The sequence below is a fragment of the Oncorhynchus masou genome, chromosome 5, assembly GCF_036934945.1.
Source record: "Oncorhynchus masou masou isolate Uvic2021 chromosome 5, UVic_Omas_1.1, whole genome shotgun sequence".
Classification (NCBI taxonomy): Eukaryota; Metazoa; Chordata; class Actinopteri; order Salmoniformes; family Salmonidae; genus Oncorhynchus; species Oncorhynchus masou.
Genome location: NC_088216.1, coordinates 59368162 through 59387244, shown reverse-complemented (window position 1 = coordinate 59387244; position 19083 = coordinate 59368162). Strand labels below are relative to the sequence as shown.

At 42.8% G+C, this 19083-nt stretch overlaps 2 protein-coding genes across 2 annotated transcripts in view; one reads left to right on the top strand and one right to left on the bottom strand.

Annotated features, from left to right (window-relative positions):
* Nucleotides 1-6065: 6065 nt before the first annotated feature.
* Nucleotides 6066-7817, top strand: LOC135529507 (transcription factor Sp5-like). The gene is made up of 2 exons (XM_064958200.1): nt 6066-6113; nt 6640-7817. Exons 1-2 carry the CDS (start codon nt 6066-6068, stop codon nt 7792-7794), a joined length of 1203 nt encoding a protein of 400 aa, XP_064814272.1. The 3' UTR covers nt 7795-7817.
* A 2192-nt stretch (nt 7818-10009) lies between these two features.
* LOC135539982 (rho guanine nucleotide exchange factor 25-like) overlaps nt 10010-19083 on the bottom strand; it is a 68447-nt gene continuing 59373 nt past the window's right edge. Inside the window, exons 12-16 of the mRNA XM_064966263.1 lie at nt 16962-17153; nt 16577-16757; nt 14509-14714; nt 13364-13471; nt 10010-11267 (exon numbers count right to left, since the gene is read on the bottom strand). Coding sequence (XP_064822335.1) covers nt 11151-11267; nt 13364-13471; nt 14509-14714; nt 16577-16757; nt 16962-17153 — 804 coding nt within the window. The 3' untranslated portion in view covers nt 10010-11150. The remainder of the gene's footprint in view (nt 11268-13363; nt 13472-14508; nt 14715-16576; nt 16758-16961; nt 17154-19083) is intronic.

Genomic DNA, 19083 nt, shown 5'->3' with positions numbered 1-19083 from the left:
CCATATTTTCATCACTCATTCACTGACTACATGAATCAAGTGTTCACGTTGGAGGTGCCAAAGGAGGGAATGTCAACATTTCAGTCAGAACCTCTATCATTAATGCCAGAGAGAGAGGTATGAAAGCCTGTTTGTTGATGTGGTATGCTACCCCTCCACCCAGCCTGTTCTAACAGCCTGGTCTCATAGACCAGATGTAACATAGTAAATGTAAATCCAGGACACTCAAATTAATATATCTCAGATTTGGAATGGTTACATAAGACAGAGGGTTAGTTAAGGAAAGTAGAGTGATTGGTAGGGTGGATGGGCAGGTGTATAACATGAGTGTCTAGCAACCCAAAGGTTGGATGTTTGAATCTCATCACGGACAACTTTTGCATTTTAGCAACTTTGCAATTACTTACTACTTTTTAGCTACTTTGTAACTACTTAGTGGAAGGGTTAGCTAACATGCTAACACTAACCCCTATCTTAGCTAACCATAGCCACCTAACTAACATTAGCCACCTAGCTAACGTTAGCCACAAACAATTGGAAGTCATAACGTATCATACAGTTAGCTAATTCTTAACATATTGTACTAATTGCAATTTGTAACATATCATATCAACTGAAATTCGTAACATATCATATAAAATGGATGATGGACCTAACTACCGGTGTGAAATAATACCTCTGAGGGTTTAGAGCTTGAGGTTGTCACCTTACACAAGTACTTAAGAGTATGGCTAGATGGTTCACTGTCCTTCTCTCAGCACATAACAAAGCTGCAGGCTAAAGTTAAATCTAGACTTGGTTTTCTCTATCGTAATCACTCCGCTTTCACCCCAGCTGCCAAACTAACCCTGATTCAGATGACCATCCTACCCATGGTAGATTACGGAGATGTAATTTATAGATCGGCAGGTAAGGGTGCTCTCGAGTGGCTAGATGTTCTTTACCATTCGCCATCAGATTTGCCATCAATGCTCATTATCGAACACATCACTGCACTCTATACTCTTGTGTAAAAACTGGTAATCTCTGTATACCCGTCACAAGACCCACTGGTTGATGATTATTTATAAAACCCTCTTAGACCTCACTCTCCCCTATCTGAGATATCTACTGCAGCCCTCATCCTCCACATACAACACCTGTTCTGCTAGTCACATTATGTTAAAGGTCCCCAAAGCACACACAAGGTGAAATAGTTAGATTTTTTTTTTAAATATTAAAATCCCTGGGTCGCTCCTCTTTTTATTTTGCTGCAGCTAGCCAATGGAACAAGCTGCAACACACACTCCACCTGGACAGTTTTATCTCAATCTCTTCATTCAAAGACTCAATCATGGCCACTCTTACTGACAGTTGTGGCTGCTTTGTGTGCTGTATTGTTGTCTCTACCTTCTTGCCCTTTGTGCTGTTGTCTGTGCCCTGTGCCCTGTTTTGTGCTGCTACCATTTTGTGTTGCTAACATGTTATTGTTATGTTGTGTTGCTACCATGCAGTGTTGTCATGTGTTGCTGCCTTGCTATGTTGTTGCCTTAGGTCTCTCTTTATGTCTGAGATCCCCAAAGATTGGAAAGCCTCCACGGTAATCCCCCTTTTCAAAGGGGGAGACACTCCAGACCCAAACTGTTACAGACCTATATCCATCCTGCCCTGCCTTTCTAAAATCTTCGAAAGCCAGATTAATAAACAGATCACCGAACAATTCGAATCCCACCGTATATTCTCCACTATGCAATCTGGTTTCTGAGCTTGTCATGGGTGTACCTGAGCCACGCTCAATGTCCTAAACGATATCATAACCGCCATCGATAAAAGACAGTACTGTGCAGCAGGATACATCAACCTGGCCAAGGCTTTCAACTCTGTCAATCACTGCAATCTTATCGGCAGACTCAACAGCCTTGGTTTCTCAAATGACTGCCTCGCCTGGTTCACCAACTACTCCTCAGATAGAGTTCAGTGTGTCAAATCGGAGGGCCTGTTGTCTGGACCTCTGGCAGTCTCTATGGGGTGCCAGAGGGTTCAATTCTCGGGCCGACTCTCTTCTCTGTATATATCAATGATGTCGCTCTTGCTGCTGGTGATTCTCCGATCCACCTCTACGCAGACGACACCATTCTGTATACATCTGGCCCTTCTTTGGACACTGTGCTAACAAACCTCCAAATGAGCTTCAACGCCATACAACTCTCCTTCCGTGGCCTCCAACTGCTTTTAAATGCAAGTAAAACTAAGTGCATGCTCTTCAACCGATTTCTGCCTGCACCCTCCCGCCCGACTAGCATCACTATTCTGGATGGTTCTGACCTAGAATATGTGGACAACTACAAATACCTAGTTGTCTGGTTAGACTGTAAACTCTCCTTCCAGACTCACATTAAGCATCTCCAATCCAAAATGAAATCTAGGATCGGCTTCCTATTTTGCAGCAAAGCCTCCTTCACTCATGCCGACAAACATACCCTCGTAAAACTGACTATCACAGTGCCATCCGTTTTATCACAAAAGCCCCATATACTACTCACCACTGCGACCTGTATGCTCTTGTTGGCTGGCCCTCACTACATATTCATCGCCAAACCCACTGGCTCCAGGTCATCTATAAGTCTTTGCTAGGTAAAGCCCCGCCTTATCTCAGCTCACTGGTCACCATAGCAACACCCACCCGTAGCACGCGCTCCAGCATGAAAAGAAAACATATCTGAAGCTGGAGTCTTATATCTCCCTCTCTAACTTTAAGCATCAGCTGTCAGAGCAGTTTACCGACCACTGTACCTGTACGCAGTCAATCTGTACATAGCACACCAGATTACCTCATCCCCATATTATTACTTACCCTCTTGCTGTTTTGCGCCCCAGTATCTCTACTGGCATTTCATCATCTGCACATATATCACTCCAGTATTAATGCTAAATTGTAATTTTTTTCGCCTCTATGGCCTATTTATTGCCTACCTCCCTACTCTTCTACATTTGCACACACTGTACATAGATTTTTATATTTTTTATTTTCTTTTGTGATATTGACTGTACGTTTGTTTATGTGTAACTCTGTGTTGTTGTTATTGTCGCACTGCTTTGCTTTATCTTGGCCAGGTCGCAGTTGTAAATGAGAACTTGTTCTCAATTGGCCTACTTGGTTAAATAAAGGTAAAATAAAAAAAATATCAAATTATATAGTGTTGTCTCTCTTGTTGTGATTATATTTATCCCAGGCCCCGCAGGAGGCCTTTTTTGGTAAACCGTCATTGTAAATAAGAATTTGTTCTTAACTGACTTGCCTAGTTAAATAAAAAGAAATAAAAAAAAAACATCTACCCTGGTTGCCTCTAATGATCCCTGGGATCTCTCCCCGCCCGTGCCTTGGGAACCCAGGGAAGCTGGAGATCAGGGAGAGTTCCATCTGGATCCAGGTGTATTTAAATGATGCTCCGCAGCACAGAGCAACAGCTCAACGCTCCACGGTGTGAGACAGGGGACGCTGGGCACGACCACGGGAGCATTGTGCGCTTCACAGTTCAAAGTGAGAAGAGAGAGAGTCGTTAGCACTTCAAAGACGGTCATCTGGGATCAGTGAGAGAAACGAGTTAGAAGGAGAGGGTTTGGAGGGGAAGGGGGGGAGTGGGACAGGAAATGCGAAGCAATGTAATTGACATCCTCTGTAGCGATGATGAAACACACCGCTGCGGCTGTATGAATGAGACCCAGCACTACTGCCTCAATATTGATCGACAAGTTTCTGCTTGGTTCTTATTTGCTTGGCTTTATCCATAGATTGATATGTGAATCAAACATCTTATACCCTATTGTACGATAACCTCTAGACATAATTTACAACATTTTCTATTGGATTTAATTTCCATATTCCAATTATGTGAAAAAATCATGACAAACGTTGAAGAAATCTGCCAAAAGAGTGTGGTATCCACTGGTGTGATAAATGTTTGTTCCATTGTCTTACATAGATGGAGGTGTCACTCCTACGCCACGCTCGTCCCTCAATCAGTGCAGGCGGGAATCGACGCGCTATATGCCGTAAGAATGGGTTTCCACTAGCTACCTTTTATATTATAAAACTCTTTACGATCAAAACAATCATGTTTCGAACGGCACTTATGGACTTATAAGATGTATAAAACATAATATATAACATAATGGCCTCTTAACTGTGCCCAATTACTGTGTCTCGAACAGCTAATAATAGCTCTCTAGGTTTATTGGCACAGGGAGAGCCTGTCCCTCACATCTGTTATGACCATCTTGTCAAATCACAGTCCTTAGTAGGAGAGCTAGATATAGGCCTATGTGGGGATGCCATAGAGATGTTGGGACTGACAGAAGAAGCAAACTAGATATACCTAATATATCCGTTACAATGAAATGTCCATTGTCCTATCAATTTCCAAGAATACACCTTGAAATGGAAATGCGGTTAAAAGAGATATGGAAGAATAAATTAACAAATAACTACACAATGGTTATTGGCTCCTGAAATATGGCGTTATAGTTATCTAGTAAAGAAATAAAACGAATACACATGCCAGAAAATAGGCTCAATCGAAAGAAAATAAAGTCTATTGTAAATGTAAAGCACTTTGCTTTGCCAACGTAACTTGACACTTCTTGCAGAGTTCTTTGAAGAAGTAAAATGGTCACCACGTAGAAAATGTTGCATCTGCGATAAGATTTGATATTGGCCTTCACTTGAACCAGTCAGAGGGGAGGAAAACCTTCAGTTTGCTTGACTTTCAGATGCTATTGGGGCTCTTTGATCCCGGATTATTATACAGAATTAAGAAGGAAACCCCCCCAAAACGTCAACCACCAGCTCAAATCACTTCCAAACACTTTGCAATGAAGTATCTGCCTAGTAGGCATACCCCACTGGGTATGTTCATGTCTACTTTTCATTTACGTTTGGTTGAGTTGTCAACTAACGTGAATTCAACGAGAAATCAACAACAAAAAGTTCACTCTGTCATTGGATTTAGGTTAAAAGTTCAGAATCCCCTTACATTGATGACTGTTAGCACATCCAATCCGTTTTCCACGTTGATTTCACGTCATCACATTGCTTTTTGTTGTAATTGAAATGGTGTGGAAACAATGTTGATTAAACTAGTTTCTGGTAGTAGGCCGAAGGTATTAGCCTTATCATAAAAATATAAATTGTGGATAGTTTGGCCATTCATTTAAATTAGCCTATCCAGGTAAACCATAAATACTGTAAAAATTTCTGTCCGTCTCTCTGTCCACCCCCTGCCTCCCCACCCCCTCGCGCACTCTCTCTCTCAGGCTCTCTCTCTCAATTCAATATTAATTTAAATTCAAAAGGGCTTTATTGGCATGCGGAACAGATATCTACATTGCTAAAGCAAGTGAAATAAACAATAAACAAACGTTAGAAGAAACAAATTTAACAACATCAACCTAAAAATATTAAAACTTAACAGTAAACATGGCATTAAAAAGGTTAGAAAAACATAAAGACATTTCTACGTAGCCTACAGTGTTTTTTCACAATGTGCAAATAGTTGTAGTAGGAATAGTGGGGGAGAAAAAAATCATTTCTCTCTCTTTCGCTCTCTCCCTCTCTCTCCCTGACATCGACGCACGCACACACAGTTCCTACTTTTCTGTAGGCCCACTCGTGAAAGGGATCCCGCAGAGGACATCTCTCCATAACAAGATGCTGCCAAGAATGTGTCGATTGGTCTCGTCGCACTTCAAAGGATATAGCGTTCGAGGCAATCAGTGAAGACAAGGTTGCTGAAAGTTTGTCACCTAAATGACTGGGAGAGATAGATTGCAGAAGGGATACCACCGGAGCCCGGATTTTGGAATTGTTTCTACAATCTGTTTTTATTCTATGGTATTTTTGATTTATTCACGATAATTTACAGAACGCGTTATGGGGTTTATTTCTTTTTTCAGTAAAGGAGTCTGACTGGATGAGAATTCAGACACTGCCAAATCTCGTTTTCTAGATAAGATTTTGTTTCGGTGCGCTGCGACCAGTCAAAAAGCTACGTTGGCCGCAGATGCGCGTAGTGGAGACACAAAAACGGATGGCCGCTTTGCCGGGGACCGATCACTTTCTACAACCTTTCTTACAGGTGAGGGGGAAAATATGTTTGGAGTGTTTTTGGAGCAAATTTGGTATAGGAGAGACATTTTTTTTTTTTTACCTTTATTTTACTAGGCAAGTCAGTTAAGAACAAATTCTTATTTTCAATGACGGCCTAGGAACAGTGGGTTAACTGCCTGTTCAGGGGCAGAACGACAGATTTTGTACCTTGTCAGCTAAGTAACATTTCAATGTTACTTAGAGTACATTTTTAAAGTGCCATGTGCAATAATTGATTCATTTTCACCCAGTGTCTTCTTAGGAATTCGTCTGGTTTAATAATTTGTTAACATTATTTTACTGTTACTTTAGTTTAGTTCATTAAATACATAGAAAAAGTATAACATATATTTTAGAAATAGAAATGTTATGGTCTACAGTACAAGGTCACCACTGTTCTATTGTTTCTCTGTAATCACTATAATATATTGATTTTGTATCTTGTTTTTTACTCAAGAGTATCAAATTCAATAGTGTACAGCATGTCTAACATCCATTATTTCTCTACTCCACAGCACCGCATAGCCAGCTCCTCTCCTGAGAACGAGCCCCATCCCCTATCCTCCTTCCTGGCCAGAACCTGTGGCCAAGCCCATCTGGGAGGCAGTGGAGTGGGGCAGGAGCGGCAACACCATCCTTATGAGGGGACCATGAACTCCGTGACTGGGATGCTCCAGCTGTGGGGAGGGGATGTGGTCCAGAGCTCTAGTCTTGGGGTCCAACAGGTGGCAACTCTGACAGTGCCAAAAGTATCTTTTCCTGGCCACATCCAGAGTGGACTGGGCCCTCACCCCCACCACCACCACCACCTCCACGAGCTGCCTCTCACCCCTCCGGCTGAGCCCTCCTCCATCCCGACTGCCTACGCCTTTGATCTCTCTCCAGGAAAGATGCTCGCTCCTCAGGTCCAGGGTAGCTCTCAGACCCCATACTTCCACCCCCAGAACAATATTATTGGGCAGAACTTTCCTAACTTCCTCCAAGTTTCCACAACAAGACACCCCTACCACTCTGGTGGGTATACAGAGGAAGGTCAGCAATGGTGGAGCCTGCCGCAGACCACCAGCAGCCCCCATGGCCATCACCAACCTCACAGCCACCCCCACCATCACCACCCTCACCCCTTTGCCCTGGGCAGACAGCTGGTGTTGGGGCACCAGCCTCAGATCGCGGCCCTACTCCAGGGCTCATCCAAGGGCTTGCTGGGCTCCACACGTCGCTGCAGGCGCTGCAAGTGCCCCAACTGCCAGTCCACTTCTGGGGGTACAGGGGCTCCAGCAAACCCAGAAGAACCAGGCCGTAGGAGGCTCCACATCTGCCACCTGCCCGAGTGTGGCAAGGTGTATAAGAAGACGTCCCACCTGAAGGCCCACCTGCGCTGGCATGCTGGGGAGCGGCCCTTCCTCTGCAGCTGGCTCTTCTGCGGGAAGAACTTCACACGCTCGGACGAGCTGCAGAGGCATCTGCGCACACACACGGGGGAGAAGCGCTTCAGCTGTCAGGCATGTGGGAAGAGGTTCATGCGGAGCGACCACCTAGCAAAACATGAGAAGACCCACCAGGGTAAGAGGGGACAGCCAGAGTCAAGGGATAGTCAGGGCCCCCAGCAGGAGGCTCCACAGCGACCGGGTGGTAGCAGAGGACCAGACAGGAACATCAAGAAGGAGTAGAGAAAAGACCAAGAGAGGTAAGCCAAGGGACTCACAGTCAGTGTGCTGTATTCTGAGACCCCCAGCACCAGTCTCTGTGTGTGTGGAGTCCAGGTGATGAGACCCTCAGAAAGAGCAGAAAGACAGGAGGGCCAGTGTGGAGACTGAGAGTCAAGGGCAGACCAGTGATTCAATGGCCTTTCTCTTGAAAAAAAGACTTCTTGCAAACACACAAACCTTTACACTGTCAAACCATTGTCTTGACAACATGTTTGTCATGGTCATTGTAGCCAGCATTGTCCCCGGGCCACCAGCAGGAGGCCTGTGATCTTCAGAGGCCATTCTGTTCAGCATGCCTGCCTGCCTGTGTGGAGACTTGCAATAAAAGCAGGAGGGCTGAGGTGATTGAATATTCCTTTCTCATGGACCCCTAATGGAGATAAGTGGTCTCAGAGAATGACCAAAGACATCAGAGAGGAAGTCAGAGTACAAAGATTCATGGAAATAATGCTGTTTACTATGGTTATTTTCATTCAGTCTGCCAGCAGAGTATTTTCAGTGTTACGGTTTTCAATAATAAACACTAATTACACCACAATGGTCTTTTGACTTTATTGTGTTTATATTTTAGACAGTTTGTGGTATGTGTATCTGTTGCCGGGTATATCATTTTTCATGTATCTTAAATTGTCAAATAAAACTAACCAACAAAAAAAAAACACTAGAATTTATTGTGCTATTAATTAAGCCTTCTATTTTAGATAAGTTAAAAGTATTGGCTTATTTTTAAGTGTGTATTTTTTAAAACATTTTTATTGTAATTATAAAATGTCTTATGAATGAATTTGATATGCATAGGATAAATGACATTGCAAATTCATTGGAATTTGGTTGCCAGAAAGTTAAAATAGTAGTGTGATTCGATAGACATTGATCTACATTACATGAGCATAAAATCTCAAATAAGCAAAACTAAGGTAGAGTAAAAAACAGCTTGATTTCATTCAAATAAAACAAAAAGAGATAACACTTTTCAATAATGATAGTTCAAATGATTGTTTTGCGATGTTGTCAATTGTTGTCAGTTACTATTTAGCCAGTTAATAATCTCTATGGGTAGAGGTATAGCAACAGAGAGCTCTAACAAGGAAGGAAACCTCCTTGTTTATTGGCCCCCATCTGATACCAGTGTCCTTTGATTTAGCCGTGGTGACAGTTTATGATCCCACCCTTCCCCCGTTCGCATTTTTTCCATTCTTGCCAAATCTGACATACATTGGCAGAAACCTCAGCATTCCACCTGAAAAGCTATATTTGAACATGTGTGTGAGCATCTTCTATCCTCAGGTAGCCATATGCAATCTACCACCAGGAGCCCTATATTGAGCATTTAAAGTTGTCCCTCAACTCACCATTTGATGGCGCTAAATACCTACAGTATTTTTCCAGTACACTCAAAGACTGTCATGTTGGCAAAATGAACCGCAAGCAAACACCTACGAATGTGTGAAACGTTGTTCCATTTGATGCGGAATACATCAAATTACTCTTTGCTTATTGGTGCTATTGTTCACTTTTGTATTGTTTTGTGGGATTGTTGAGAGTGGTAGTATTCATTTCACAAAGGCAACAGTTAGTGTGTAAGCTATGTGAAGGAAATGGGCAAGGACGTTCCGGGTTTTTCAGGATAAGAACTCTCACTACCAGTTCCTTTTTGACAGTCTTATAACATGACCACGACCAAGATCACAAGAATGACAGGGGGACAAACAGCAGCGCAGTGTTGCATTTTGTTTTTATTGATATGGTCCCACAGAATATTATTTACATTCATAATGACATTGACAGATGAACGACCCCTTGAACTTTGTTCCCTTTTCCTCTCTCTCCTTCAGCTATGAGTGGGCTTTGTATGAGTTTCCGTGTGTTTTCTTCAGATAATTTTGGAACAATGGCAGTGTTAAAGTAGCCGCTAAAATGAAGGAAAACGTATCAATTATTACTGTGCTGCTCGGTATGCATAGAGTAGACAATTATTACTGTGCTGCTCGGTATGCATAGAGTAGACAATTATTACTGTGCTGCTCGGTATGCATAGAGTAGACAATTATTACTGTGCTGCTCGGTATGCATAGAGTAGACAATTATTACTGTGCTGCTCGGTATGCATAGAGTAGACAATTATTACTTGCTGTGGTATGCATAGAGTAGACAATTATTACTGTGCTGCTGCATAGAGTAGACAATTATTACTGTGCTGCTCGGTATGCATAGAGTAGACAATTATTACTGTGCTGCTCGGTATGCATAGAGTAGACAATCATTACTGTGCTGCTCGGTATGCATAGAGTAGACAATCATTACTGTGCTGCTCGGTATGCATAGAGTAGACAATTATTACTGTGCTGCTCGGTATGCATAGAGTAGACAATCATGACTGCAGCTGCTCAACTCCTAGACAGATTCCGTCCCACAATCAATTTCAAAACTGTACAAGGACCACAATGTCATTGCTGTATGTCAACACTCTTGACCCAAAGGCTGCTTCATGACATAGTGATGAGGATGAATTCAGGATAGGAGCGTACTGGTAAGCTATATAAAAAGAGAGACAGAGAATAGACATGCCATTATCGCCCACTGGTCTTTGCTTCCCTTCTTGTACAAAGTGATAGAAGCTGTCACACGTAGCAGTAGCGTAATGGTAATATGGTTCGCCTGTTTAAGATTAAAGCAACAGTAAAGAGTTGGCGACATAAGAAGCGGTCCCAAATGTCTATCATTTCTTTATGAAACCAAATTGTGTTAAAAATGTCACCACATGAAGTTCAATCATGTATCACAGATGCAATGTACCAGTCAGACATACATACCAACATGCGCACACAAACACACTGTCAACATCAGAGACCACTGGTTACCTTTCCATTTCTCTCACAGAAACACCATAGAGGGCTGCAATTCTGCTTCACTTCTGACATCACAATAGTAAGTAGAGGTTTCAAAATAGTAGAAAATATAATATAATGACAGAAATACACACAAAATAATCCTTATTACAAGCTAGAGATACCATAGTAATAGTAATATAGCAATATTAGGGTAATCACAAGGAGTGATCCCGCCCCAGGCCCCCTGCCTGTCCTCTGTGGAATAGAGCCAGGCAAGCCAGGGGTCTCTCAGCCTGCCCCTCATTAACTCCAGGGTGAAGTCTCCTCTAGGCACAGATCTAGGATCAGCTTTCCCATCGCCCAAACCGAACCTTAGCCATTACTGGGGATAATGCAAAACTAAACTAATACTGTATCAGCATCTAGGGGCAGCTTCACCATACACCCCCTCATTCAGTATGTGAGGCCAAAGGTCATCACACATCATCAGCACTCATGCTCATGCAGAGAGAGATCTGTCAGCTGATCATGGTTGCCAGAGTGATTTGGTGCATAATCTCCTCCCCCCCCCGGCATGGGTCCATGGTATCTGTCAGTACCCCCTGAGAAGACAGGATAAGACAGAGGCAGCATGTTCAGTTACATGCACATAGTGAAGTCATGCTAAGGCCAAGAGGCTTAATATGTCAATTACATTTATATCAAAGCCTTTAAAACCATTTCCTGCAGTCAAATGACCTAGTGGCCTCATGGGTGGAATGTTATTCATAATTTTCATGATTTCATAATTAATACACTTTTTTTATGATTCTAATTTCTATGTCAAACAGTTTTGTTATATTTGCCTCTTCTTTGATATATATAAAGTGTAATATTGGGATGCAAACTCAAAATTTCAACTCTATATCTGACATGGTACAGGTGTATTCTTGTTTTTAAGCCCATAACCATGTGTTTATACTTTAGTTTCAAAGTAGATTTAAGACTACCACTGCAGTAAAATGTTATTGAGACCCTAGCCTTGCAGAGAGGAAGGACAAACGTGGTGGTATGTTGAGTGGTTCTAAAGCAAGATCCTGTCCTTACATCAACCCTGGGTGGAGACAGGAAGAGTGACCTTACTGCACTCTAGCAGTACAAGGTTGCAGTCAGAACTCTCTCAACCTATTGCAGGAAATACAAGTATGATACAGAATTTGTATTTATTTAACTAGGCAAGTCAGTTTAGAACAAATTCTTATTTTCAATGACGGCCTAGGAACAGTGGGTTAATTGCCTGTTCAGGGGGAGAACGACAGATTTGCACCTTGTCAGCTCGGGGGTTTGAACTTGCAACTTTCCGGTTACTAGTCCAAATCTCTAACCACTAGGCTAACCTGCCGCCCCCAATGATATCAGTCCTCTCACCTCTATATCAATTGTAGGTTTCCAAATACACCAGAACAGTTTCAAATACCCCCCATCTACCCACTGATAGGGTAACATTAAACTTTTTTTCAAAGGCCCGAAGGCTTCTCTATTTGTCTGTCTACAAGGGAGACAGAGGAGGAACTAAAATGAAGTGTGGAAAGCTTGATAAGCCTCTCTGATAGGAGTCCTGTAATCAGTTAAGAACAAATTCTTATTTACAATGACGGCCTACCCCTGCCAAACCCTAACCCGGACAACGCTGTGCCAATTGTGCGCCGCCCTGTGGGAATCCCAATCACGGCCGGTTGTGATACAGCCTGGGGAGAGTCTGGCTAAATAGAATAAACTACCAGCCAGGGCACTGGGCTAGTTATCCCCAGGAACTGAAACATCTGTTCCCATGTATTCCCATAAATAAATCTAAGAAGAGATATGTGATCATGTTATTTTCCAATATAATCTATTTTTGGCTTGAAGGGAGGGAAAGGGAATACCTAGTATGCATTCAGCCAAAATGTCTCTTCTGCATTTAACCCACCCCCTCTGAGTCAGAGAGGTGCAGGGGGCTGCCTTAAATGACTTCATGGGCACCCATGGAGCATTTGTTGTTGGGGGTTAACACTCAACGTCAGAACAGCAGATTTTTCTGCCTTGGCAGTTGTGGATTCAAACCAGTGACCTTAGCGTTAATGGCACAACGCTCTTAACCACTAGGCTACCTGCCGCCTTAGTTGTGATCAATTTGCAGTGTACAAATTATTATAAGTATGTTCCGGCCTCCCGACCATCTGCTCTGACAAAAAAATTGGCCTGCAGCTGAGTCTAGTTGCCTACCCCTGCTTTATGGCTTCTATAGTGTTTTTATAGGAACTGACCACATATCAGTGTGACAGCCTGCCAGGGTGCTGTTAGTATTGTAACCCTGGCTGGGAACAACAACAGGATATCTCCCATTAGGAAAGAATGAGAGGGCTGCCCCAGTCATTTCCCTTTAGCACTGACAACCACGACAACCCCAGGCCAATGTCCAGGGGAATATATGTTAAAACAGTAATGAGCTATTTATAAACTAAACTATTTGCTGATCTGTTTGTGATCTGAAGTGATGAAAGAGTTTATGGAAGCATTGGGAGGTTAATGACAGAGATCCTACTCATGGTGGTGAGTCCTAAGTTAAATAACTCACACTTTCCTGTACTGTAAATCAATTATATTTCTGTAGAAATTTGTGGTCAATCTCAAAATAGGACTTGGGGATAGTAGTATTTCCCTGCAGTGTGGTTGAGTACCTGCAAGCTGTGCTGGGCAGGGGGGCGCAGGCCATTGCTGAGCTGTTGAGGGCTGGTCAGAGGGAGATGGGAGGGATGGGATGTCGCAGGGCTAAGATACAGCGGGGACTGAAGGAGATAAAAGATAAAAGAGGCTTGAATAACAAAGAGAGAGAGAGAGGGAGAGAGAGATGAACCTGGAGAAGAGTTCCCTAAGCAAGCTGGTCCTGGGGCTCTGTTCACAAACACAAACAGACCCCACAGAGCCCCAGGATAGCAACAAAATTCGATCCAACCAAATCATGAGAAAACAAAAAGATAATTACTTGACACATTGAAAAGAATTAACAGAAAAACAGAGCAAACTAGAATGCTATTTGGCCCTAATCAGAGAGTACGCAGTGGCAGAATACCTGACCACTGTGACTGACCCAAATTAAGGAAAGCTTTGACTATGTATAGACTCAGTGAGCATAACCTTGCTACTGAGAAAGGTCGCCGTAGGCAGACCTGGTTCACAAGAGAAGACAGGCTATGTGCACACTGCCCTCAAAATGAGGTGGAAATGGAAATGCACTTCTCAACCTCCTGACAAATGTATGACCATATTAGAGACACATGTTTCCCTCAGATTACACAGACCCACAAAATTCAAAAACAAATCCAATTTTGATAAACTCCCATATCCATTGGATGAAATAACACAGTGCGGAATCACAGCATCAGGACTTATGACCTGTTGCCACAAGAAAAGGGCAACCAGTGAAGAAAAAAAACACCATTGTAAATACAACCGATATTTAAGTTAATTTATTTTCCCTTTTTACTTGAACTATTTGCACATTGTTACAAGACTGTATATAGACATAATATAACATTTGAAATGTATTTATTATTTTGGAACTTGTGTGAGTGTAATATTTACTGTTCAATTTTTACATGTTTATTTCACTTTTGTTATTCCATTTCACTTCAAACATGTGTTTCCCATGCCAATAAAGGCCCTTGAATTTAATTTAATTTAATTGAGAGAGAGAGAGAGATAATGTGGGATTTAAATTAAATATATTATATCCAGTTGTTGCTGACACTATTTAATCTTCACTTGCTATGACTATCAGATCAGCCTAGTGAGTTTATTGTTGCAGTCAGTTGGGTAGTAGTACCTGTGTGTCTGCAGGGGGCTGGCTGGGCAGGTGGAGGGAGGGCAGGGAGGTATTGTAAGAACGCAGGTTGGGTAACCGGTGGCGGTCAATGGAGGCAGAGGAGTGGGGTCGAAGGCCAGAGGTCGGTGCAACGGGAGCATTCATGGCTCCTCTCAGGCTGTTGGACTTACTCTCCCGGCGCTGGTACTCTATGGGAGACTGGAGAGCTACGGTACACAGGAGATAGGAGACGACAGGAGGATAGTTGGAGGGATAAGAATTGAGACAAAACCATAAAGTTGACACCAAACAAAATAAAACACAGCTTAAAAATATCCTGAAATCCTCAATTTCCCATGGACATTTACCTGTGTGTGAAAAACTAGAGAAACAAATGTCTGTCTCAAATGGGACCCTACTCCCCATTCAGAACACTACTTTTGACTAGAGTCCTATGGACCCTGTTCAAAAGTAGCACACTAAATAGGGAACAGGATCCCATTTGGGACACACAGAGTGCATTCGGAAAGTATTCAGACCCCTTGACTTTTTCCACATATTTAGGTTTTTAGAATTGTTTGCTAATTTATAAAAAATAAAACAAAAATATCTAATTTACATAACTATTCATACCCTTTGCTATGAGACTCGAAATTGAGCTCAGATGCATCCTGTTTCCATTGATCATCCTTGAGATGTTTTTACTACTTGATTGGAGTCCACCTGCCATAAATTAAATTGATTGGACATTATTTGGAAAGGAACACACCTGTATGTATAATACCCCAGAGTTGATAGTGCCTGTCAGATCAAAAACCAAGCCATGAGGTCGAAGGAATTGTCCGTTAGCTCAGAGACAGGATTATGTCGAGGCACAGATCTGGGGAAAGGTACCGAAAAATTGCTGCAGCATTGAAGGTCCCCAAGAACACATGGGCCTCCATCATTTTTAAATGGAAGACGTTACGAAGCACCAAAACTCTTCCTAGAGCTGGCCGCCCAGCCAAACTGAGCAATTGGGGGAGAAGGGTCTTGGTCAGGGAGGTGACCGAGAACCCGATGGTCACTCTGATAGATCTCCAGAGTTCCTTTGTGGAGATAGGAGAACCTTCTAGAAGGACCATCTCTGCAGCACTCCACCAATCAGGCCTTTATGGTAGAGTGGCCAGAAGGAAACCACTCCTCAGTAAAAGGCACATGACAGCCCGCTTGGATTTTGCCAAAAGGCACCTCAAGACTCTCAGATAGTCAGAAACAAGATTCTCTGGTCTGATGAAACCAAGATTGAACTCTTTGGCCTGAATTCCAAGCATCACATCTGGAGGAATCCTGGCACCATCCCTACGGTGAAGCATGGTGGTGGCAGCATCATGCTGCGCGGATGTTTTTCAGTGACAAGTCTCTAAATGTCTTTGAGTGGCCCAGGCAGAGCTCAGACTTGAAACTGATCGAACATCTCTGGAGATACCTGAAAATAGCTGTGCAGCAACACTTCCCATGCAACCTGACAGAGCTTGAGTGGATCTGCAGAGAAGAATGGGAGAAACTCCCCAAATAAAGGTGTGCCAAGCTTGTTTTTGTTTTTGCAAAAATTTCTAGAAACCTGTTTTTGCTTTGTCATTATGGGGTATTGTGTGTAGATGATGAGGGGGGAAAACTATTTAATCAGTTTTATCAAAATGTGGAATACTTTCCGAATGCACTGTATGTACAGTGGGGCAAAAAAGTATTTAGTCAGCCACCAATTGTGCAAGTTCGCCCACTTAAAAATATGAGAGAGGCTTACAAAAAAAAAACGTTTTACCTCTGTCATTGCCAACAAAGGGTATATAACAAAGTATTGAGATAAACTTTTGTTATTGACCAAATACTTATTTTCCACCATAATTTGTAAATAAATTCATAAAAAATCCTACAATGTGATCTTCTGGATTTTTTTTCTCATCTTGTCTGTCATAGTTGAAGTGTACCTATGATGAAAATTACAGGCCTCTCTCATCTTTTTAAGTGGGAGAACTTGCAGAATTGGTGGCTGACTAAATACTTTTTTGCCCCACTGTATATGGCCCGTGGTGGTAAGCAGCAGTACCGTTGAGGAAGTTCCTCTGGGTCTCCAGGATCTGGACAACGTCATTGACCCAGGCCCTCCGAGTCTCCTGGGATGAGGCCTGTAGAACGAAGCGTGCCACGCTCCCATCAGACCCGCGGGACGTCAGGACCAGACGACATGGGTCCTCCTCACAGTGGTCCTCCACACCCAGACAGCTGAGCTGCAGTACAGAGAGACAGGGGTCACACACATTTACATTTAATCATTTAGCAGACGCTCTTATCCACAGCGACTTACAGTTAGTTTGTGCATTAATCTAAGATGGCTCGGTGGGACAACATCATATCACAGGCATACAGTAGTAAGTACGCTCTTCCTCAATAAAGTAGTTATCAGCAAATTCATGTACACAGGTCATTCTCACCTTGATGCTGTTTTTAAAGGTGTACCCTGGCAGAGAGAAGCCCTTCTTCCTATCGATTGGTTCACTGATAATGACCAGCTGTTCAAACAGGAAGACCCGCCTCTCTTTGGCACGGGACAGGAAGCTGCTGTCCTGCTCACTAACTGTAAAGGTGTCCTGCTGGAGCAGTTTCCCCTGGGCTGTGATCTTCCCCTGAGAGACACACAGAGAGAGAGAGAGACAGAGAGAGAGAGAGAGAGAGAGAGAGAGAGAGAGAGCGAGAGACACACAGAGACACAGAGAGACAGAGAGACAGAGAGAGACACAGAGAGAGAGAGAGAGAGAGGCAGAGAGAGACAGAGAGAGACAGAGGGTTGTGGGGTTAGACAGGGATGCAGCTTAAGCCCCACACTCTTCAACATATATACCAATGAATTGGCGCGGGCACTAGAAAAGTCTGCAGCACCCGGCCTCACCCTACTAGAATCCGAATTGCTGATGATCTGGTGCTTCTGTCACCAACCAAGGAGGGCCTACAGCAGCACCTAGATCTTATGCACAGATTCTGTCAGACCTGGGCCCTGACAGTAAATCTCAGTAAGAGCAAAATAATGGTGTACCAAAAAGGTCCAGTCACCAGGACCACAAATACAAATTCCATCTAGACACTGTTGCCCTAGAGCACACAAAAAACTATACATACCTTGGCCTAAATATCAGCGCCACAGGTAACTTCCACAAAGCTGTGAACGATCTGAGAGACAAGGCAAGAAGGGCATTCTATGCCATCAAAAGGAACATAAATTTCAACATACCAATTAGGATTTGGCTAAAAATACTTGAATCAGTCATAGAGCTCATTGCCCTTTATGGTTGTGAGGTCTGGGGTCCGCTCACCAACCAAGACTTCACAAAATGGGACAAACACCAAATTGAGACTCTGCACGCAGAATTCTGCAAAAATATCCTCTGTGTACAACGTAGTACACCAAATAATGCATGCAAAGCAGAATTAGGCTGATACCCACTAATTATCAAAATCCAGAAAAGAGCTGTTAAATTCTATAACCACCTAAAAGGAAGCGATTCCCAAACCTTCCACAACAAAGCCATCACCTACAGAGAGATGAACCTGGAGAAGAGTCCCCTAAGCAAGCTGGTCCTGGGGCTCTGTTCACAAACACAAACACACCCTACAGAGCCCCAGGACAGCGGCACAATTAGACCCAACCAAATCATGAGAAAACTAAAAGATAATTACTTGATACATTGGAAAGAATTAACAAAAAAAAACAGAGCAAACTAGAATGCTATTTGGCCCTACACAGAGAGTACACAGCAGCAGAATACCTGACCAATGTGACTGACCCAAAATTAAGGAAAGCTTTGACTATGTACAGACTCAGTGAGCATAGCCTTGCTATTGAGAAAGGCTGACTTAGGCAGACATGGCTCTCAAGAGAAGACAGGCTATGTGCTCACTGCCCACAAAATGAGGTGGAAACTGAGCTGCACTTCCTAACCTCCTGCCCAATGTATGACCATATTGGAGAGACATATTTCCCTCAGATTACACAGATCCACAAAGAATTCGAAAACAAATCCCATTTTGAAAAACTCCCATATCTACTGGGTGAAATTCCACAGTGTGCCATCACAGCAGCAAGATTTGTGACCTGTTGCCACGAGAAAAGGGCAACCAGTAAAGAACACACACCATTGTAAATACAACCCATATTTATGCTTATTTATTTTATCTTGTGTCCTTTACCGTTTCTACATTGTTAAAACACTGTATATATATAATATAACATTTGTAATGTCTTTATTGTTTTGAAACTTCTGTATGTGTAATATTTACTGTTAATTTTTATTGTTTATTTCACTTTATATATTCACTTTATATATTATCTACCTCACTTGCTTTGGCAATGTTAACACATGTTTCCCATGCCAATAAAGGCCTTGAATTGAGAGAGAGAGAGAGAGAGAGAGAGAGAGAGAGAGAGAGAGAGAGAGAGAGAGAGAGAGAGAGAGAGAGAGAGAGAGAGGCAGAGAGGTAGAGAGAGGCAGAGAGAGACAGAGAGAGGGAGACATACACATAAGAAAACACAACATCATGTGGAGAACAGAGTCTGGTGTT